Source organism: Paralichthys olivaceus, chromosome 3 (assembly GCF_024713975.1).
Source record: "Paralichthys olivaceus isolate ysfri-2021 chromosome 3, ASM2471397v2, whole genome shotgun sequence".
Taxonomy (NCBI): Eukaryota; Metazoa; Chordata; class Actinopteri; order Pleuronectiformes; family Paralichthyidae; genus Paralichthys; species Paralichthys olivaceus.
In genome coordinates this window covers 3,949,665-3,966,930 of record NC_091095.1, presented here as the reverse complement: position 1 = coordinate 3,966,930, position 17,266 = coordinate 3,949,665, and the positions used below count along the sequence as shown (strand labels likewise).

General features: G+C 41.6%; 1 protein-coding gene and 1 long non-coding RNA gene across 2 annotated transcripts in view; one reads left to right on the top strand and one right to left on the bottom strand.

Moving 5' to 3' along the window:
• LOC109643317 (adenylate cyclase type 1-like) overlaps nucleotides 1-17,266 on the bottom strand; it is a 37,277-nt gene that overhangs the window by 11,149 nt on the left and 8,862 nt on the right. The window contains exons 4-11 of the mRNA XM_069521318.1: nucleotides 15,738-15,849; nucleotides 8,162-8,289; nucleotides 5,888-6,046; nucleotides 4,961-5,102; nucleotides 4,085-4,240; nucleotides 1,634-1,828; nucleotides 471-568; nucleotides 80-164 (exon numbers count right to left, since the gene is read on the bottom strand). Coding sequence (XP_069377419.1) covers nucleotides 80-164; nucleotides 471-568; nucleotides 1,634-1,828; nucleotides 4,085-4,240; nucleotides 4,961-5,102; nucleotides 5,888-6,046; nucleotides 8,162-8,289; nucleotides 15,738-15,849 — 1,075 coding nt within the window. The remainder of the gene's footprint in view (nucleotides 1-79; nucleotides 165-470; nucleotides 569-1,633; nucleotides 1,829-4,084; nucleotides 4,241-4,960; nucleotides 5,103-5,887; nucleotides 6,047-8,161; nucleotides 8,290-15,737; nucleotides 15,850-17,266) is intronic.
• The window catches only part of LOC138407036 (uncharacterized), a 30,969-nt gene continuing 23,089 nt past the window's right edge, over nucleotides 9,387-17,266 (top strand). The window contains exon 1 of the long non-coding RNA XR_011240454.1: nucleotides 9,387-9,462. This is a non-coding gene — a long non-coding RNA (uncharacterized lncRNA). The remainder of the gene's footprint in view (nucleotides 9,463-17,266) is intronic.

The window sequence follows — 17,266 nt, the reverse complement described above, 5'->3', positions numbered from 1 at the left end:
TATTGCTAAAAAGGGGAATTGGTGCATAAACTCTATACAAAAGGAGACAGGTCTGCAGGAGCAGGTCTGGAAGTCCTACCTGAACACTGGTGAGATGCAGATACATGACACAGGCCACATGGAAACACACACACAGCACCAACAGCAGCAGCACCAGCATCCCCCTGAGAGAGGAGAGACAAGGGAGAGGAGGAGGAGAGGCAAGGGAGAGGAGGAGAAGGGGAGGTGAGATCGGAGTGAGATGGGTTTCCCCGGTTTTCCACTGACTGCAGTGAAATCACCTTCCTCTCTAATTGTGTCACTACACCCCAGCAAGAGCGATCCAATTATGCTACACGAATGGACAAACTGCAAATGTGGAAAACTATGTGTGTGTGTGTGTGTGTGTGTGTGTGTGTGTGTGTGTGTGTGTGTGTGTGTGTGTGTGTGTGTGTGTGTGTGTGTGTGTGTGTGTGTGTGTGTGCACTTACTGTGGAATCATTAGCAGATAGATGAGGCCAAACAGAGCAGCAAGGATTAGAGAGAGAACCACAGCACTGATGAAATGGTCGTCATACACCTGGTGATACTGAGAGAGAATGCAACTGTTAGAAACGTTTATGTTTCAATTCATCCACATGTTTCCATCGTGATTTAAACGAGGGGAATCATGACCCTGCTTAATAAACACCGGATGCACAAGTGCGTAAGGCCTTATGTTCAGTGCTGGATGCAATACAGAGCAGGTCTGAGGGTTGGTGGTTTGATTCCCCTCTGGCTCCTCCACGTCGAATGTGGCGCAAGATATTGAACCTCATATTATAACGAAATGTGCTCCGGGCTTGTTTCTTCTTTTTTAATTTCTACAAGAGATCAGAGAGTTTTTCATCAAGATCTTTCCTCCCAAAGAAGCTGGATATGTTTCACAATACTTTGCTTTTTCTCATGAATACACTTCTAAAGATTTGATGTCATGAACTCTACCAGCATCGTATGAGAGAAATCTGTGACTGTAGTCGAGTGGGAGTAAATAACATCTTTGGACTAATTCACTTTATCCTCATTGGTCAGAATAATTTAAATTATGTTTAGAAATTACACCAATTTAACTAGTTATTGCTTCGTGTACGGTTTTACTTCTTCAGCTACACACACACACACACACACACACACACAGGCACACACACATGCACCCTTGTTCTCTGTCTCCTTTATGACTCTACCCACGCACACACACAGGAGGAAGATATCACGTGTGCCACTCAGACGTTCCCGAATCATTATCTGCACCCCCTCCTGAGAGGGTGGGTGGAATCCTCACACACACACATACACACACACACACACACACACACACACACAAACACACACACATCATAGACAACAGGCGTAGGAGAGAGGGGAATAAAGGGAATCAGAGACTGTGTGGGGAGTGTGTGTGTGAGATAATAAGATTCAGGGGAAAACACGAGGCATGTAACCTTGTGTGTAATGAGGAAACTGTAATTGCTCTATTTTGTTTCATTTTGTAAACATGAATCCAAGTTGCAGGTCTCTGTGCAGATGTGTGTGTTTGTGTGAGTGTGTGTGTGTGTGTGTGTGTGTGTGTGTGTGTGTGTGTGTGTGTGTGTTGTGTGTGTGTGTCCGGCCTCACTCTACGCTCCCTGTCTCGGCTCCTGTAGAACAGGGTGATGTAGTTGAGGTCCGTTGTCTCTGACTCGGTCTGCCGCGCCTCAATGAGCCGCCCAATGTAGCGGTTGACTCGTGTTCCCGGCGAGTGCTGCACAGCGGTGGCTGAGAAGGACGTCCGGTTCCTCAGCTTCTCTGACGCAGTCCGCAGGGCCCTCCGCTGTCAGACACACAAAGAGGCAACACAATCAGTCTCCTCGGAGGCCGGCCTGTCCGACATGTCCGAGCTGACAAATGCAGTGTGGCATACAGAGTGTGGAGTCAGCTGAGGTTTCAGGATACTTTTAGAACTTTATCAACATCAGCAGAAACAAGAAAAGTTTACAACCACCATCTCCTGGCTTTGTGAGGCTGTAATGATAATTAAACACGAGAAAACCAAACAGTCAGATACTATGGGCACTGTCTCCAAAAAGGCCCTTTAGACAAAACTCTGGGATCATTTAAAATGCTTGGTTGATGAGCCAAAAAATAATAATGAGGGTTTGTTTTGACTAATTGTAGAAGGGAAATACATGTCTGGAAGATTCTGAGCTTTTAAATTATACATCTGAGGTTTAATCTCCAGCTTTGCTTCCCAGACCCAACATCATCCGCTTTATTATTAACCGTCTTCTCACAGCCGACCTCAGAGACCGGTCTTAGCAAAAGTGCAGGTGTAATTAATATATTTAAAGATGGTTCTGTTCTGTTAAAGTGCCCCGTAAAGCCAGTGAGCGTTTACACGACCAGAGGCCTGAGATGAAATGTAACGCAGCATTGATTCATGTTTTTAATCACACCCGTACTCTCCGAGTTTAACTGTGTCTGGAGTCAGAGAAAGACTGACGACACTGGGAGATGAATTAGCACTGGAACCTCACCGACCCTGACTAGGAAATCCAAGATGGCTCCTCCGTGTATCAACAGTAGTGACAGCTGTAGTAGTGTCCTACACATAATACTGTCCAATTACTGTCTGTGGACATCTTACTATGGAGTAGCGAAATGCAGTAATGCATTATCATGAACTGGTTTTGCTAACAATGGGTAGCTGGCTAATGTAAACATTGCTATCAACTCGGGTTACTCGAGTTTTATCCCGTGGGCCGAGCTCCGAGCTGTAATGGAACGGGGCATAAAAGAGGAAGGTGGTTAGCGTGCTAGCTCCAGTAGAAACAAAGAGGGAAAAGCAACAGAGGCAAAACGGTCCTGTCACAGGTTTGATTCTGAACTTGCAAGGTTTCTGCTGGATTGATGAGTAAACACCTGTCGATAATAACGTTAGTAAGGTACTGTTAGAAAAAACGTACATATCGCCTTCTTAAATGGAATAATACATACTGTTGACAACTGTTAGCATGTCTATAAGTAGTGAATGTTAACATCCTGATATTAGTAGTGTGACATTTATAATTTGAACATGTTATCATGCTCAAATGATTTATTGTGTTGAGTTCAGTTTAAGGCAGATTATAAAGACTGCTTCATTTATTTACTGCATAAATGTGAGATTTGTGTTCTTTGACGATCACAGTCATGTTGAAGATTTGAAAGAAGTAATGTCGGGAAGTTGAATGTTTGCTGATGTCCAGGCTATTTCTAAAAAATGAGAAAAATGTTCATAGATCTTTTCATGAGGAAAATAAATCAGAAACGTGCTGCTGGATGCGGATGATTCGATATTTCTGGGGCCCAAACTTTTTTCAGTGTCAAAATTCTATTATAAAAATTCCTCTGTGTCACAATGCTAGGATTTTGACTATAATCATGTAACAATGTGGCTAATGCTATTAGAGGAGATGATACCAGGCTGTGGGTGATTACCAGCAGTCATAATGCAACCTCATCAGAATCATGAAGTACTAATGCCCGGCCCAGCTCACTCAGTTGGGCGGATTACAGCCACTACGCTATTTCTGACAGCTTCAACAGCGACTGGCCGAGGGACGAACCCGCTGCACCGTGACTCTCTCGCGGCTGCGTCACAGCAGCTCACCGGTAAACATACTCACAAAAGCAATCGCAAATCACAGTCAAACATCACGTGTGCCGCAAACACACATCCACACAACGTTACACAAACACACAGGGACACACACTGGGAGCTTCAGAGCAGCGAGTTTACATGAAGTTGCTCATAATATCTATTCCACTGGCTTACTTTTCAACAAGTAGTTGTAATGCAGGCATACTGTAGTGCTTATGATGCTGCCAGATCTAGAAATCCAGATTACTGTTTGTGTGTTTGTGATTGAATGTGTGCGTGCGTGTGTGTAGCAGAAGATTAAGAATCCAAGCAGGATTTCACTCCATCACAAATGGACGTACCAACCCATTAGGAAGGATTTTTTATTCCGACTATGTAACCCACAAATACTCATATCTGCTCAGTACAGTCGTGGTGCAGCAGCATAAAGAGATACACAACCGTCACCTTATCGTCGTCCTCGCAGGTCATGACGTTGGAGAAGGGGATCTCGGCCTTGAACATCTTCCTACAGTGCATGAGCTGCACCAGCAGGTAGCACACGGTCTTGAACTTCATCCTCTTGGCTGGTTTGATGTCCGACAGAATCAGACCCGGAAAGATCTGGAAAATAAATTTTAAAAAGTGATGAACAGGAAAGAAAAGAAAAGAACTACAGGCCACAAAGAAAATACTGGAAACATTATCTCCCTTTATCCTGTAAATCTGAGAAGTCTTTGAATCTCACACATAAAACCTTTTTTCATTCAAGGTTAAAAACTACAACTTCCTGCCTCTGAAGAAGCCTCCCACTCAATTAAACTGTGCACTTCCCTCAAATTTAAACTCCACATGTTTTCCAACTTGCTTTTACCAACAATCTTTCACTTTATATATGTTTACATTAACTGAATTACAGAGTCTTTATGGGGATTAAGTTGATATGAGCATATCATCACAAGATTAGACATTGGATTTTTACACATTTTGTAAAATCATCTCATTTCCTGGAATTAAAACTGGCACGAGTGAGATTTTTACAGTAAACTGTGAGTGTGTGTTGTTAGAAAACCTGGATGCGTCGACTGTTTATTTGTGTTTGTGCATTTATCTGTGAATTTGTGATGCTGTGAGCAGACACACTCGGCTCTGGTGCACGTGCACAGTTGGTGTGAGATAGTGACACTAGCCATGTGTACGCCAGCTTAACACATGGCCTGCCTCCCCCTCTGCATCAGAGGGATGAACTATTACAACACTGACAGATGTGTCACCTCTCGGCTTGTGTGCGAGAGAAAGACAGAGGGGATGCGGGAAAGAAAGATATCGTCCTGCGTGACGTACTTTGCGTCGGTGAGATGGCACGATGAAAAAAGTCTCTATGTGATGTTTCTGAAGAAAGGCGTGTCTCTCGTGTCCGAAGCCCGGCTCCACCTCGTAGTCTCCATTCAAGCACTCCAGGGTCGTCCGGGTGATGTGCACCTTTCTGCGAGCAGAGAACGAAAAGTAGTTATTGATGAAAGTCAGCCTCTAACGTCTCAAATCATTACCGCCCTTGTTATTTTCATCGGCCTAATGACTCCTCAGCTTGCTCAAAATTCTTCACAGCAAAGAAATCTTCCTCCTAACGACTTATTTAATCTCATAACGAGTCCTAAAATCTTATTACTTCACTTGAAACAAGACCAAATTGAGCCGGTGAAGTGACCTCGTTTCACTGCTTTTTAAATGCAAATCAGCTTGTTACTGTCGATGGGTTTTCTTGAATGAAGTGGCGTTAATTTAATATCAGTGCTCCGGCATGTTTTTCAGCTGCTGCGTCAGTTCTTTTTTAGGAAATTCATGAAGCTGCATCAAAGTGAAATCATTTAATCCGAATATCTTTTTAAGAGAAAACATGAGATAAGGTGACTTTTTAAAGGTTAACGCAGTTTTATAAAGACGAACAATATGACGGCTGCAGTATAGGTCTTAAACCCTGCCTCCTCCATGTTAGCAGATGAGACATGGCCCAAACTAAAATTATAAGCCTGAATAAGTCTCCTGAAGGATTAAAAATAAATATAAGATCTGGACATTTGGCACATCTTTAAAAAGCACATGTTACGTTCCCACTGTGCAAAAGCAAACATCATACATTTCAACTAATGTGACGGACACATAATAAAACCTTATTCTGTGCGTTGCTGGGTTACTGTACATGTAAATGTGTGCGTTTGTACTGTGGCCGCTCAGAGTCCAGTTTCAGTGTGTGTTACACTCAGCACTGACCCCGGCAGCCCTCCGGCCTCCATCACATTGGCCAGCGTGACATCGTTTGACCAGACGTCATACTGCCATTTCCTGAGGCCCAGCACGCCGCACAGCACGCGTCCAGTGTGCAGACCAACACGCATGTTGAGATCCACCTCAGTCGCCTCCACCACGGACCTGCAGGGAGAAGGCACATAAAGAAACTAAACCAAGGAATCTTAACATCCATCATCACATTTGAAAAACTTGTCGAAAAGTTAGGACATAGGTTTAGAGTGCAGATTATTTCTCTGGCCAAATTTCTATTTCACAGTCCCATTGGATGTAAATAAAATGCTAACATGATAAACATAGACTGTAAATTAAGACGGACATGTCGGCTCTCCACAATGGAAACCAATTTGAAACCTGATGTTAGCAATATTATAAAACATTATAATATTGTATATAGCATTCATATTTTTTATCTTATTTATTCTAAACTGTGTTTCTACTCTTTGTTTTGTTTCTTAATTAATTTTCCACTTGTGCTGCTACTTTGTTTTGTTTCTTGCATCTTAACATACATGTGCTTAGAAATTCTGGCGCTGCTGAACTGGATCTATGTGCCTGTTACAAATTTCTTCTCAGCCTGACACTCTTTTGAGCTTTGCGGGAGAAAAGCTTTTAATTTTGAGCACAACAAATACAGTTGTTCCAGCTGGAGGTGGCAGCACTGCTGGGCTGCAGACGTGTTCATTTCACGGTAGAAAGACAAAAGTTTGTTCCAGTCCAGCGTAAAACAACCGTGTTATTTATCTTCTAAATAAAAACAATTCATGTGCGTGTGTGTGTAGATGTATACATGTGCTGGTGCAGGCTTCACATTGCTGTGTGGTGGTGCACAGGAGATACAGCAGGACTTTTCCAAAGCCTCTCCAGTACATCACCACACAATGCTGCCGGTCACCAGCAGGAGCTCAGCCACTTCAGACGGCATCATGGACGGAGCCAAGGAGGGAAATAGAGATCTGACAAAGAGTGTTTGTGTTTACAGTGATGTGGAAAGGAAAATGTGGTGTGCACATCAGGCTGAAGGAGGGATGCTGCATACACACACACACACAGAGGGAGGAGTGTGTATGGCAGCACCTGTCCTCTGAGATAAAGGACTCCAACAGCGGCATCCATCCACTCAGACGGAGCAGCAGGTAGAGAACATGACAGACGAGCGCTCACACAAGGACACGAGGTAACGACTCGCTGTGTGTCAACATGTTGGGGGGGTGGAGCTGCACATGTGTGCCACCAAGTGTCTTTTATATTGTGAATATGTCTGCTCTCGATAGATGGACTACACATTGATATTTCCAGCGTTGCTTTGTTATGTTTGAACGTAACATCTCTGCATTATATATATATCTACACTTCACATGTTCAATGGTGTCAACTCTCTCACAGTTTGAGATAAAGCTTGAAGATGTAAAGATACAACATTATATCTGTGTTTGTGTAAGCACATAATTATAGTTTGAAGAGAAATTATAATGTTAATATGGATAATGGCAAACATACAAATCCAGATTCTGTGCACAGAATAGATTTTCTTTGCTCTTTTCAGAATATTAAAGATTAAACTAAGATTAAATTTCCTTTATTAATCCCACAAGGGGGAAATTCTTTTTACACTCATTTTAAAATTTTTTTTTATACATGCAGTTTAACCCAATCCCACACACACACACACACAGAGGGTTCACAGACATGCACATTGGAGAGAGATTGTAGAGTAGAGTGATGGGCAGCCCCAGGAGAAGCACCCTGTGAGCAATTGGGGGGTATGGTGCCTTGCTCAAGGGCACCTATGTTCTAGCAAAATAAAATTTTCTGTGCTCCAAATTTCAAATTGCCTGCTCAGGAATGAAGCACAAATATAACTGCACACATATTACATACTCAGAGACACTCTTGTGAATCCTTTTCGGTTTAGTTTATATTGATTTAAATCTCTGAAAATACAAACAGGAAGAAAATTATTAAAAAGTCCTCTTTATTTTGGAAAGAATAGATAATTTTGGCTATCAGGATAAAGTCTTAAATATAAACAAACAAAAAAAGAAGCTTAAATATCCAACATATGAACTGAGAGCTGCCGCAGGTTTTCATCACTAACAATTTAAGTTGGTCAGGTTTGTTTATTACATAGAAAGCTCTGTCACCTTGCGTGTTTCCCTTTACATACATGTGGCTGGACACATGTATGTCATAGCGAAGATAATACTGTAGGTGGAGGGTTTTGTGTTTTTCACTCACGCAATCGTGTCAATCATGTCCAGGCCCATCTCCACGCAGCAGTGGGCGTGGTCCGCCTTGGGCTGGGTCAGTCCGGACACACAGTAGTAACAGTCGCCGAGGATCTTTATTCTCCTGCAGTGATTCTCCTGCAGAGAGAGAGAGAGACAGAATGCACCTGATGGTTAAACTTACACCAAACTCATCCGTCACCGCTGGTTACCATGACAATAAGTGAGCGAGCGACCACCATTTTGGTTGTCAGTTCTCAGTGATGTCACGTATCGGATTATTTCTGATTCTAAATTTGTATAACAAATCTGTGGAAATAACTGTTTGGTTAAAATACAAAACGGATGTAACTAAATTGGTTCAAAGAAAATGAAACAACTGTGTAAAAATAAATCTTTGTGTTGAACAAAAATGGGAAAATAACAGAAAACTAAAAGTTAGATGGAGATGAACCTCCTGAAAATAAGACATAGAGACATCATGCATGGGGAATTAATTTTTTTATGAGCTTCCTGGAATGGTATAAAATGAATTGTAACTTAGGAACTAAAGGGATGTGAGGGGCTGTGTTGGCCTGCAGCTATTTCATTTTTAAATTTTACTGAATTAGTTGCTTTGTTTGTTAATGTCTTAAGACAAAAGGGGTCATATTAATATAAGATTATGCTCCTTGCTGCTCCTTGTCACCCAAGATTTGAGATTTCGTGTTTGCATTTTAATGTTTTTATTTGGTCGATGAATGACATAAATAAATAATTATTACATTTTTGATGCAAAGCAAAAAGAGATAAAGAAAATAGAAAAACATACAAAAATCATGTTACACGGTTCGTATCATATGTTTAATCATGTACCATATTAACTTCACTTTTTGCTGCTGTAATGCATAAAATCCCGTCTAATGAAGGATTATTTTATCTTAGTTAAAATAATAAAGCATCTTGTTTTTAACCTGTAGCTCCTCCCACTACAGGCTTAACCTTTTCATTATAAACTATTATATAAATATAAATATAATCATCAGTACATTAAGTATTTACAGCTTCTTATGGTCATAAACGTTTGAATCAGGGATTAGATTTGTTCTCTGAAACTTTTCACTGCGACTGAAACTGGTTGTGCAAATAAATTTAAAAAAAAAACTGTTGACGTGATTTTGAAAACACGCGAGATTTGTAATTTAACCGGGAAAGTAGTTTCACTTCTGGTCAGTCAAACGATGACGGAGGAGGAGGAAGAGGAGGAAGAAGAGGAGGAAGAAGAGGAGGAGGAGGAGGAGGAGGAGGAGGAGGGTTCACCTGCAGCTACAGGTGAGAGCAGAAAGTTTAAAAGTTATAAAAATAATGTGTGTGTGTGTGTGTGTCTGTGTGTGTGTGTGTCACAATGTAAAGCATTGCCAAACAGCTAGTTAGCTTATCATAGAGACTGGAAACAGGTGGCAACATGTAGCCTGGCTCTGTGTGAAGTATTACTGTGAGAGTGGTATCAATGTTTAAGATAAGATAAGATAATCCTTTATTAGGTTGAATAGATTCTATATATATATATATATATATATATATATATATATATATATATATATATATATGTGTGTGTGTGTGTGTGTTTGTAATGTATTTTATATTATCTAACTAAGAAGGCAAACCAGTGATAACTTGAGATGTTGTTTACATAAAAAAACGGTGGAAAAGTCTAGTAAACTGCTGTAAAGTGAGTATTTGTCTCATCACTGATACACGGTGCAGTAAACCTGGAAAAGCAATAATCTAAACGTGAAGTCAATCACATTGTGTTTTTCTGGAGCAGCTTTGTATTGAAGGCAGCTCAGCTCTCCTCACAGGTTTAGTTAGCAGCTAGTTTGTTCTGAGATGTTTTGGAGGTCCTGTCTCAGTTCTTCTGTCTTTAGCGTCGTCTGTCTCTCCATGATGAAGTAGAGATCCACTCTCTGCTGGCCTGAACGTAGTACTTCATCATGATTCTGGTTGTGTTGCAGAATGAATGTGAGTCTAATCAGACGCCTCCCTGACAGATACAAATACTACAAATAGTCTCCTGGTGGCTTCCTGTGAGGATGCATGTACTGCATTTGTATTAGAGTAGTGCTCCAATGCAGGCAAGTACATATAGGCAAGGAATCATCACAGTGTACCCATTGTTGCTCAGGCCATTTTACACCTACTACAATAAACTAAGCTGCAGACAGTCTATAGCTGCTTTCAGAACTGTGCTGGACTCCAGATAATCTCCTAAAAATCCTAGCTGAACTCTCTGTTGAGATTTTCCTGTTGTTGGTTCTTCATATGTGAAAGACAAACTGGAAAATGTTTTTACATTCTCTGGAGTTCAGTCAGAAAATGTGGGTGATAACAAATGAGACTTTATCTCAAAGTTATTTATTTGCAAAATAAAAATGTAATCCCTCATCATTATTATCATTAACGAGATAAGGATAAGTGACGATCCTTAGTGACATGATGGGGACGTTTGCCAGAGTGACCCAAACTTAATTATAGATCATATCTTCTCAAATCTGCTAGCTGTGACTGCACCAATACTATTTTTAAAAGAATAATCCTCTGCTGATTTAAAGCGAAACTTGACAACTTTATATTTTTTCTCTTGGCAAAGAAGCAGAAGTCGAGCGGAGACTCTGTGAAACTCTGTGGGAGATAAATCCTGATGCTCATCAGTCGACCATCTCTATATTTAACAGCTGGAAGAGATCTCGTCCGACATGAGCAGAGAATGTCCCGATGCATCAGATATCCAAATGTAAAGAAAGTGTAGGAATCCTGCAGCTGCAACTCTACACACATAATTCAGATGTGTGTGTGTGTGTGTGTATTTGTAGTTGAGGCCAACTCTAATTGCTCCGACATACTCTTGAAGTAGAATCCCGCCCACACATTCCCAGACAGATCAGCTATTTGTCACAGTGCACATTGTGCACAAACTCAGCAGTGATGACACACTCTCACATATACACACACACACACACACACACACACACTCACAACACAGGGCCATGCACATACCTGCAGAAAAGCACATAGAGCTGCTGCACGGTTCCATGCAAACATACTGTACAGGTAGTTTGGTTTAGATGCAACGACACACACACACGCACAGGGTTTCCATTTGGCACTGTATCAAACACAGTCATCAGAAAATCGTAATGGTAGACCCTGTAAAGCTTAGCCTGCAGGCAACCTCTGAGTGACAAACACACATATGCACACAAACACACACATATGCACACAAACACACCCTTGTACACACAAGCACACAGGATTCATGACAACTGCAGGGTAAGAGGCAGAGATGAGAAGAGAGGAGACGGGGTGCTCTGGTTTTCTGCTCACGGGAGCAGAAAGATTCTGGCGTGGGAGGATATGAGAATTCAGAACGTGGATGATTATCCCAGCGCTAGGAACAGAAACTGAGGGTGTGTGTGCATGGGTGTGTGTATGTGTACAGAAATAAGAGCGAAATTATCGTCTGACAGCGAGCCACGGCTCAGGAGAAACGTTTGTTTGCTTTTGGAGACAAATTTGAGGTTTCCAACTAGCCGACTGGGAACCGTTTTTGTAATTGGAGGCAAACTCTGTGCTCCCCAGTGTGGCTTCATTCATTTTATTACAGTCAGGTGGAGGTCAGGGTTAAGTTGGGCACGTGTCGGTTATGTTTAAGTTTAGGTTGAGCCCCCCCGGGGAATAAATGTGTTGTGCAGCATGCAGCAGTCAGACGGGCTCAGCAGCTGTGACAGAGCCGGTTTGAAAGTGAATTTTTTTCCCCCTTGCGAACACGACAGGCTATAAATCTCAATTAGGATGCAGCTGCAACAACACACACACACCCGCACACATGTACACAATATATCCTCATCACAAGATTTCCATATAATGGCTTACTGAGCGCTGGAGCATTGATAGCAAGCCATATATCACCTTGTATCTTGCTCTGTCTCTCTCCCCATGTTTAAGCCATGACTGATTGCTGAGATGCAGAATGAACTCAAGAGGGATAATCCTGCTGATCATGTGACTTTTGTGTTTGTGTGTGTGTATGTGTGTTGGTGTGTTTGTGTGTGTGGAGACTGACAGTTAACTGTCTAAAGAGATCACTTGGTGGTTGAGTACGAGGTCAGGCGGGTGGCACACTGAGGGTGTGAGTGTGAATGTGGTTTAACTGACATTTTGGACAAGATTGAGTTTTATGTAATATTGAAAATCTCTCTGTGACCTAAAACTCAACTGAAAATCTGAAGTAATGTGGAAGTGAAGAAAGACTGAAAATACACTAATACCCAAAGTTCAAAATGTGAAGTATTTCATCTTTTCGAATTTAATATGTTAAACTCCAGTTTACATAAAGGACGTAAAGAATTTATCCTTGAAATTGTGAATAAATAATCATAAAGAAGTTGAGTAAATACTTAACAAGAGACAAATTAAACAATCAAATCCTTTGTAGTATAACTTGAATGTTTGCTTTTGTGAGGGATGTTTTCATCAGCACGTGTTTGTTTGTTAGTCAGCGGGATTATACAGAAATGATTGGCTGGATTACCATTGAACTTTGTGTAGGGGGTTGGTCTTTGGTGCAGATCAGAACAAATTGGTGGATCCATGAATTGCTTTTTTTAACTTTCTCTGCAGCATTTCCCACAGAATTAATTAAATCTATGTGAGTAGGTCACTCTCACGTGCAATTTATTCAGAGTGACCGTTACAAAGACTATAGAAAGACGGTGAGAGAAAGAAATGATTGCATTTCATACTGAAGCTGAAGCTGTGAGGTCTGACTGTGTGCATGGACGTAGAAACTTTGCGCCAAATAAATAGCTTCCTCACTAACACGTTTCCATTCTAAAACACAACCCTGGAGTTTCAAACTAAAATGGGACCAAAAGTTTTAAAACAGAACTTCATAAACATAGTGAAAGTCGGCTATTTTAAAACTAAAATGTAAAAGTGTCAACGTTTCTCTAACTGAACCGAGTCTAATAAAGAGCGTGAAATGAGGTTTAAAGCCCCAGAGTCAGTGGACGATGAGTTGAGATTATTTTTTCAGTTACTCTCTCTCTGACCTAGTGAGATATTTTAACTGTGGTGGACTTCATCCTCCGTTTGACCCGATGGTAACTGTGTGTGTGTGTGTGTGGATATTGTGTTAGGTCTGCTGTAGTGTATGTCTACTGACAGCACGGATAAAACTATGTTGATAAAAAACGATGGATGAGCAAGCGTGTGTGTGTGCGTGTGTGTGTGTGTAGTATTAATATGATTACAGTAGTCTGGCGGCAGATAACCTATCACTCACCTAATCTTCTTTCCCAGAGACCAACACTACAGAGGCTTACTGACGTACAGTGTATTCTGCCATACACACACTTTCTTTATCAAGTGCAATATAGAACACACACACACACACACACACACACACACACACACACACACACACACACACACACACACACACACACACACAGAGGAAACCTTCTGCCCTTATCTCCCCTCTGTCTAAAAAATCAGTTCACTCGTCTCCCCCCGTCTCTCCCTTCCAGCTCCTTCTCCCTCTTGACCTTCATCATCTCCCTCTCCTCCTCTTCCTCCCCGTCTGTCAGCCTCAGCCTGTCCAAATTTATTTTCACTCTTGGATCAATATATGACGTGGCATAATAAATGAGCTCCAGCCAGAACTAAATAATACATTCAGTTGTCTTGGAGGCTTTTTGTGTTGCGGAGGAACAACGGGCTGAAACAGGAGCTCGCCAACTGTTAGGATTCTCTCACGGCCAGCGTGCCTCCCTCGCTGTAGCTGACTGTGACCGCTCCGTGACATCATTTCATAACAGGAGCTTGAATTTAAATCTACTTACTTTTACCTGACACTGGTCACACTAAAGCTCAATCGATGCGTCAGCAAGGCAATGTCTTCAGGCTTTTTAGCTTTTTATTCATCGGTATCGACAAAATAGTAAGCAGCATGTATTAAGCATCGATCTTTAATGTGGCGATCTCAAAGATTTCAGTCCCGGTTGATGTGGTGATACCTGAATTTACTGGAGGTAAACATAGACTCTATATAAAGATGGACGACATCACAGAGGTCATAAATGCTGCCTCCTGCAAGTCAATGAATGGGACATAAAAAGCCAAACTAAAAAGTCAAAGTGCACATTGTCCATATATTGTCTATAGTTGTGTCTCAATTCAGGGGACGCATCCTTCCAAGTCTGCATTTGTAGATAGATGGATTCACAGCGGCAGGACTAGATTTTGAAGGCTTCTACAAATTCGGCCAACAATTTGTGTCCTTTCTGGCCCAACATATCCCAGGATTCATTGCACTTCAGTGACCCAACTGTATTTCAAAGAGGTGATGGCTGTGACAAGCGACAAGACGTCCAATTATCACAATGCAACCGAAAAGCTAAAGGTACAAAAGGGAAATTAAAACTCTAACTGCAGATCTGTTGCTAGGCAACAGTAATAAGGGCAGGATGAGATGGTGACGCCCATCACGGAAAGCCTCTGTTTTCCAGACCATCTCATTTTGTTATGAACTTTGACATCATCCTCATAAGAGGGCGGCCCCCCCTGAATTTTCACATCGCATACGTTCGTAAAATTATATTGTGGTTTAATGCAGGTCACGAAATTCTGGGTTCAGCAAAACAACCACAAAATTATTATTGTTTTGATTTTTTTTAAAAGTAGAAGGCAACATTTGACCTTTTTCCGTTCCTCTTATGAGAAACTGTGATCTGATTTTATGCTGCACACGACACAAGTTTGCAAACAGCAGGCACAGGGACAGGAGATGGTTCCCTCGCTGAGAAGTTGGAGCTGTGCAGCCTTTCACCTGCAGCTCTTAATCTAACGCCTGTTCCACTGCTGCCCTGCACAATAATAAGGGAGCTGATGAAAACATGCAGAAAATCTAAAAAGATAAAGAACAGAATCATGTGCTGAAAGTCAACTTGTGCCATTTAAGGGTTTTAATGTGAAGGAAATGTGCCACATTTTTAAAATAGTAGACTTTGTGGCTCAATCACTTTTGTGTTCGCTCACTCTGCAATATATTCGATTTATTGAAATGAAAATCTTTGCTACTGCAGAAACTCTGCACCCGTAACTTTACTACTTTGGTTCACTCCCATACATTTGATTTCTGCTGCAGCCGGCAGCTGTTTTCAGAGAAGAAAAGCTGCGTAGACCCATTGAACACTTTCTGCTCAGCACCAGACAGCAGATAGGCCCAGTCCGAGACCAGCTGGTGAAACACAGTGAAAAATTTAGCAGCTACAGATTTTCCTCAAGAGCAGGTGGAGACCAAACACGGAGCTTAAAGGAGAGCGAATATTGGCTGTGAACAGTGTTCACTGAAATGTATCAGGTGATCATGTCACTGTTACTTTTAAGATTATAAATATGAAATTAAACCTTTTGATAGATTTGAATGCAAACATATCAAATGTTTTCTGTCATTGTACATCATTTTTATTTTACACTTTGTGACTGATTTCATCGTTTTCATTATGAAGCAGAGATCAGTAACAGGGTGGAGGCAGAGCACTTACTGTTGCCAGTTCATCAAACTTCCCAAAGAGTTCGTTGAGCAGTTTGACGAGTTCCTGAGCTGTGCACTGAGAGGCCAGGCTGGTGAAGCCCACGATGTCTGCAAACAGGATACTGCACAAAAGGGAAGGGAAAACAGATTTTAATCAAAAGTGAAGAACTCAGCTCATTGTGACAAATTATTTTGGTTTTTCTCTGTTCCTCTACAGGAAGTACACACTTAGGCCCAATCACATTTCACCCCATGGCCCATTATTTCATGCATGCATCAAAACTACACAGCTTCAGTTTTCTAACAGGGGTCTGTATGCAGCGCTGCCAGGATGCTTTGTTATTAGAGGAGCAGTTTGGTTCAGTAACATCGCTGCTATATGCTGGTTCGATCAAGTGCCTCGCGTCTCTTCGAAGAGGGGGGGTGTGATATGAAATGAGAGAATCTATCGTGCAAAAAAAAAAGATCGCTAGCATGCTAACATTAAGGCACTCGCACTCTTTTTTTGGTAAAAAACTACAATAAATTTGTAATGATATTAAAATAAGTTTCGAGGGCTATAAAACCCTAACCCTATATGTGAACGCCCAAAAACGAAGGGGTGGGGTCAAGGGGTGAGATGGGATTGGGCCTAGATCTATGGAAACATACAGTGTATTGCAACTGCCCTGGCACAAAGCACCCACAGGTAAACCTGCTAATGACGATCAGATGTGAAGTGAGCAGCGAGTATCATAATCCCTGATATATTAAAGTGTCTTTCAGGGCCACCGCTAAATCAATTAAAGAGCTAAATTGCCTGCTGCTGGCTAGCTGCTGCCGCAAGGTTGAGGGAGTTGTTGAAAGCTACTTAGCCCCTCGTTCATTTGCTCCGAGTTAGGCCAGATAGCAGCAAAACAAGCTGTTACGGATCTTATTGAGTCTCAGCCGCCCCCCCAAACCCAAAAAATTACTCTTCCCTGTGAAGTAAAGACATCCGAGCTCTGAGGTTGAGAGGACAGCTGGGTCATATCTGAAATTCTTCGACTGACTCCCATATCTGAAGGATGACGACTGTTACAATGACTGACAAACACTTACACAAATAAAACCCTCACTAAAGGCCCACTCTAGCTTTCCCTCTCTCGTCAAATGTTTTCTAAACAAGTTTTTTTAAATGATCACAAATGACGCCTTCGGTGCAAGATGGCGGCGCCTGTATCTGCAATTTTTGGGCTTGGGCAGTGGGAGGAAGTGGAGAAGCGACCTCCATCTTAATTTACAGAATTTACAGACTATCTTTATTGTCCAAATAATCTCCTTTCCTAACCACTAATCCTTGGAATACGTCATAAAATCAAGAAAAGATTTGAAGGAAAAGCCCTAAGGAGTTAGCAGCAGCAGCCGTAGACTTTATACGTGTCAATAAATAATCACAATTTTTGCTCTAAATCCATAACAGTTAGTAAACAAGACGACTGTGACCAGACATTCATGTCCTGCTTTCAGTGCTCGATAGTTTAGTGTTAAGTTTTGATCGTAGTTGCATGAGGAGGCCCT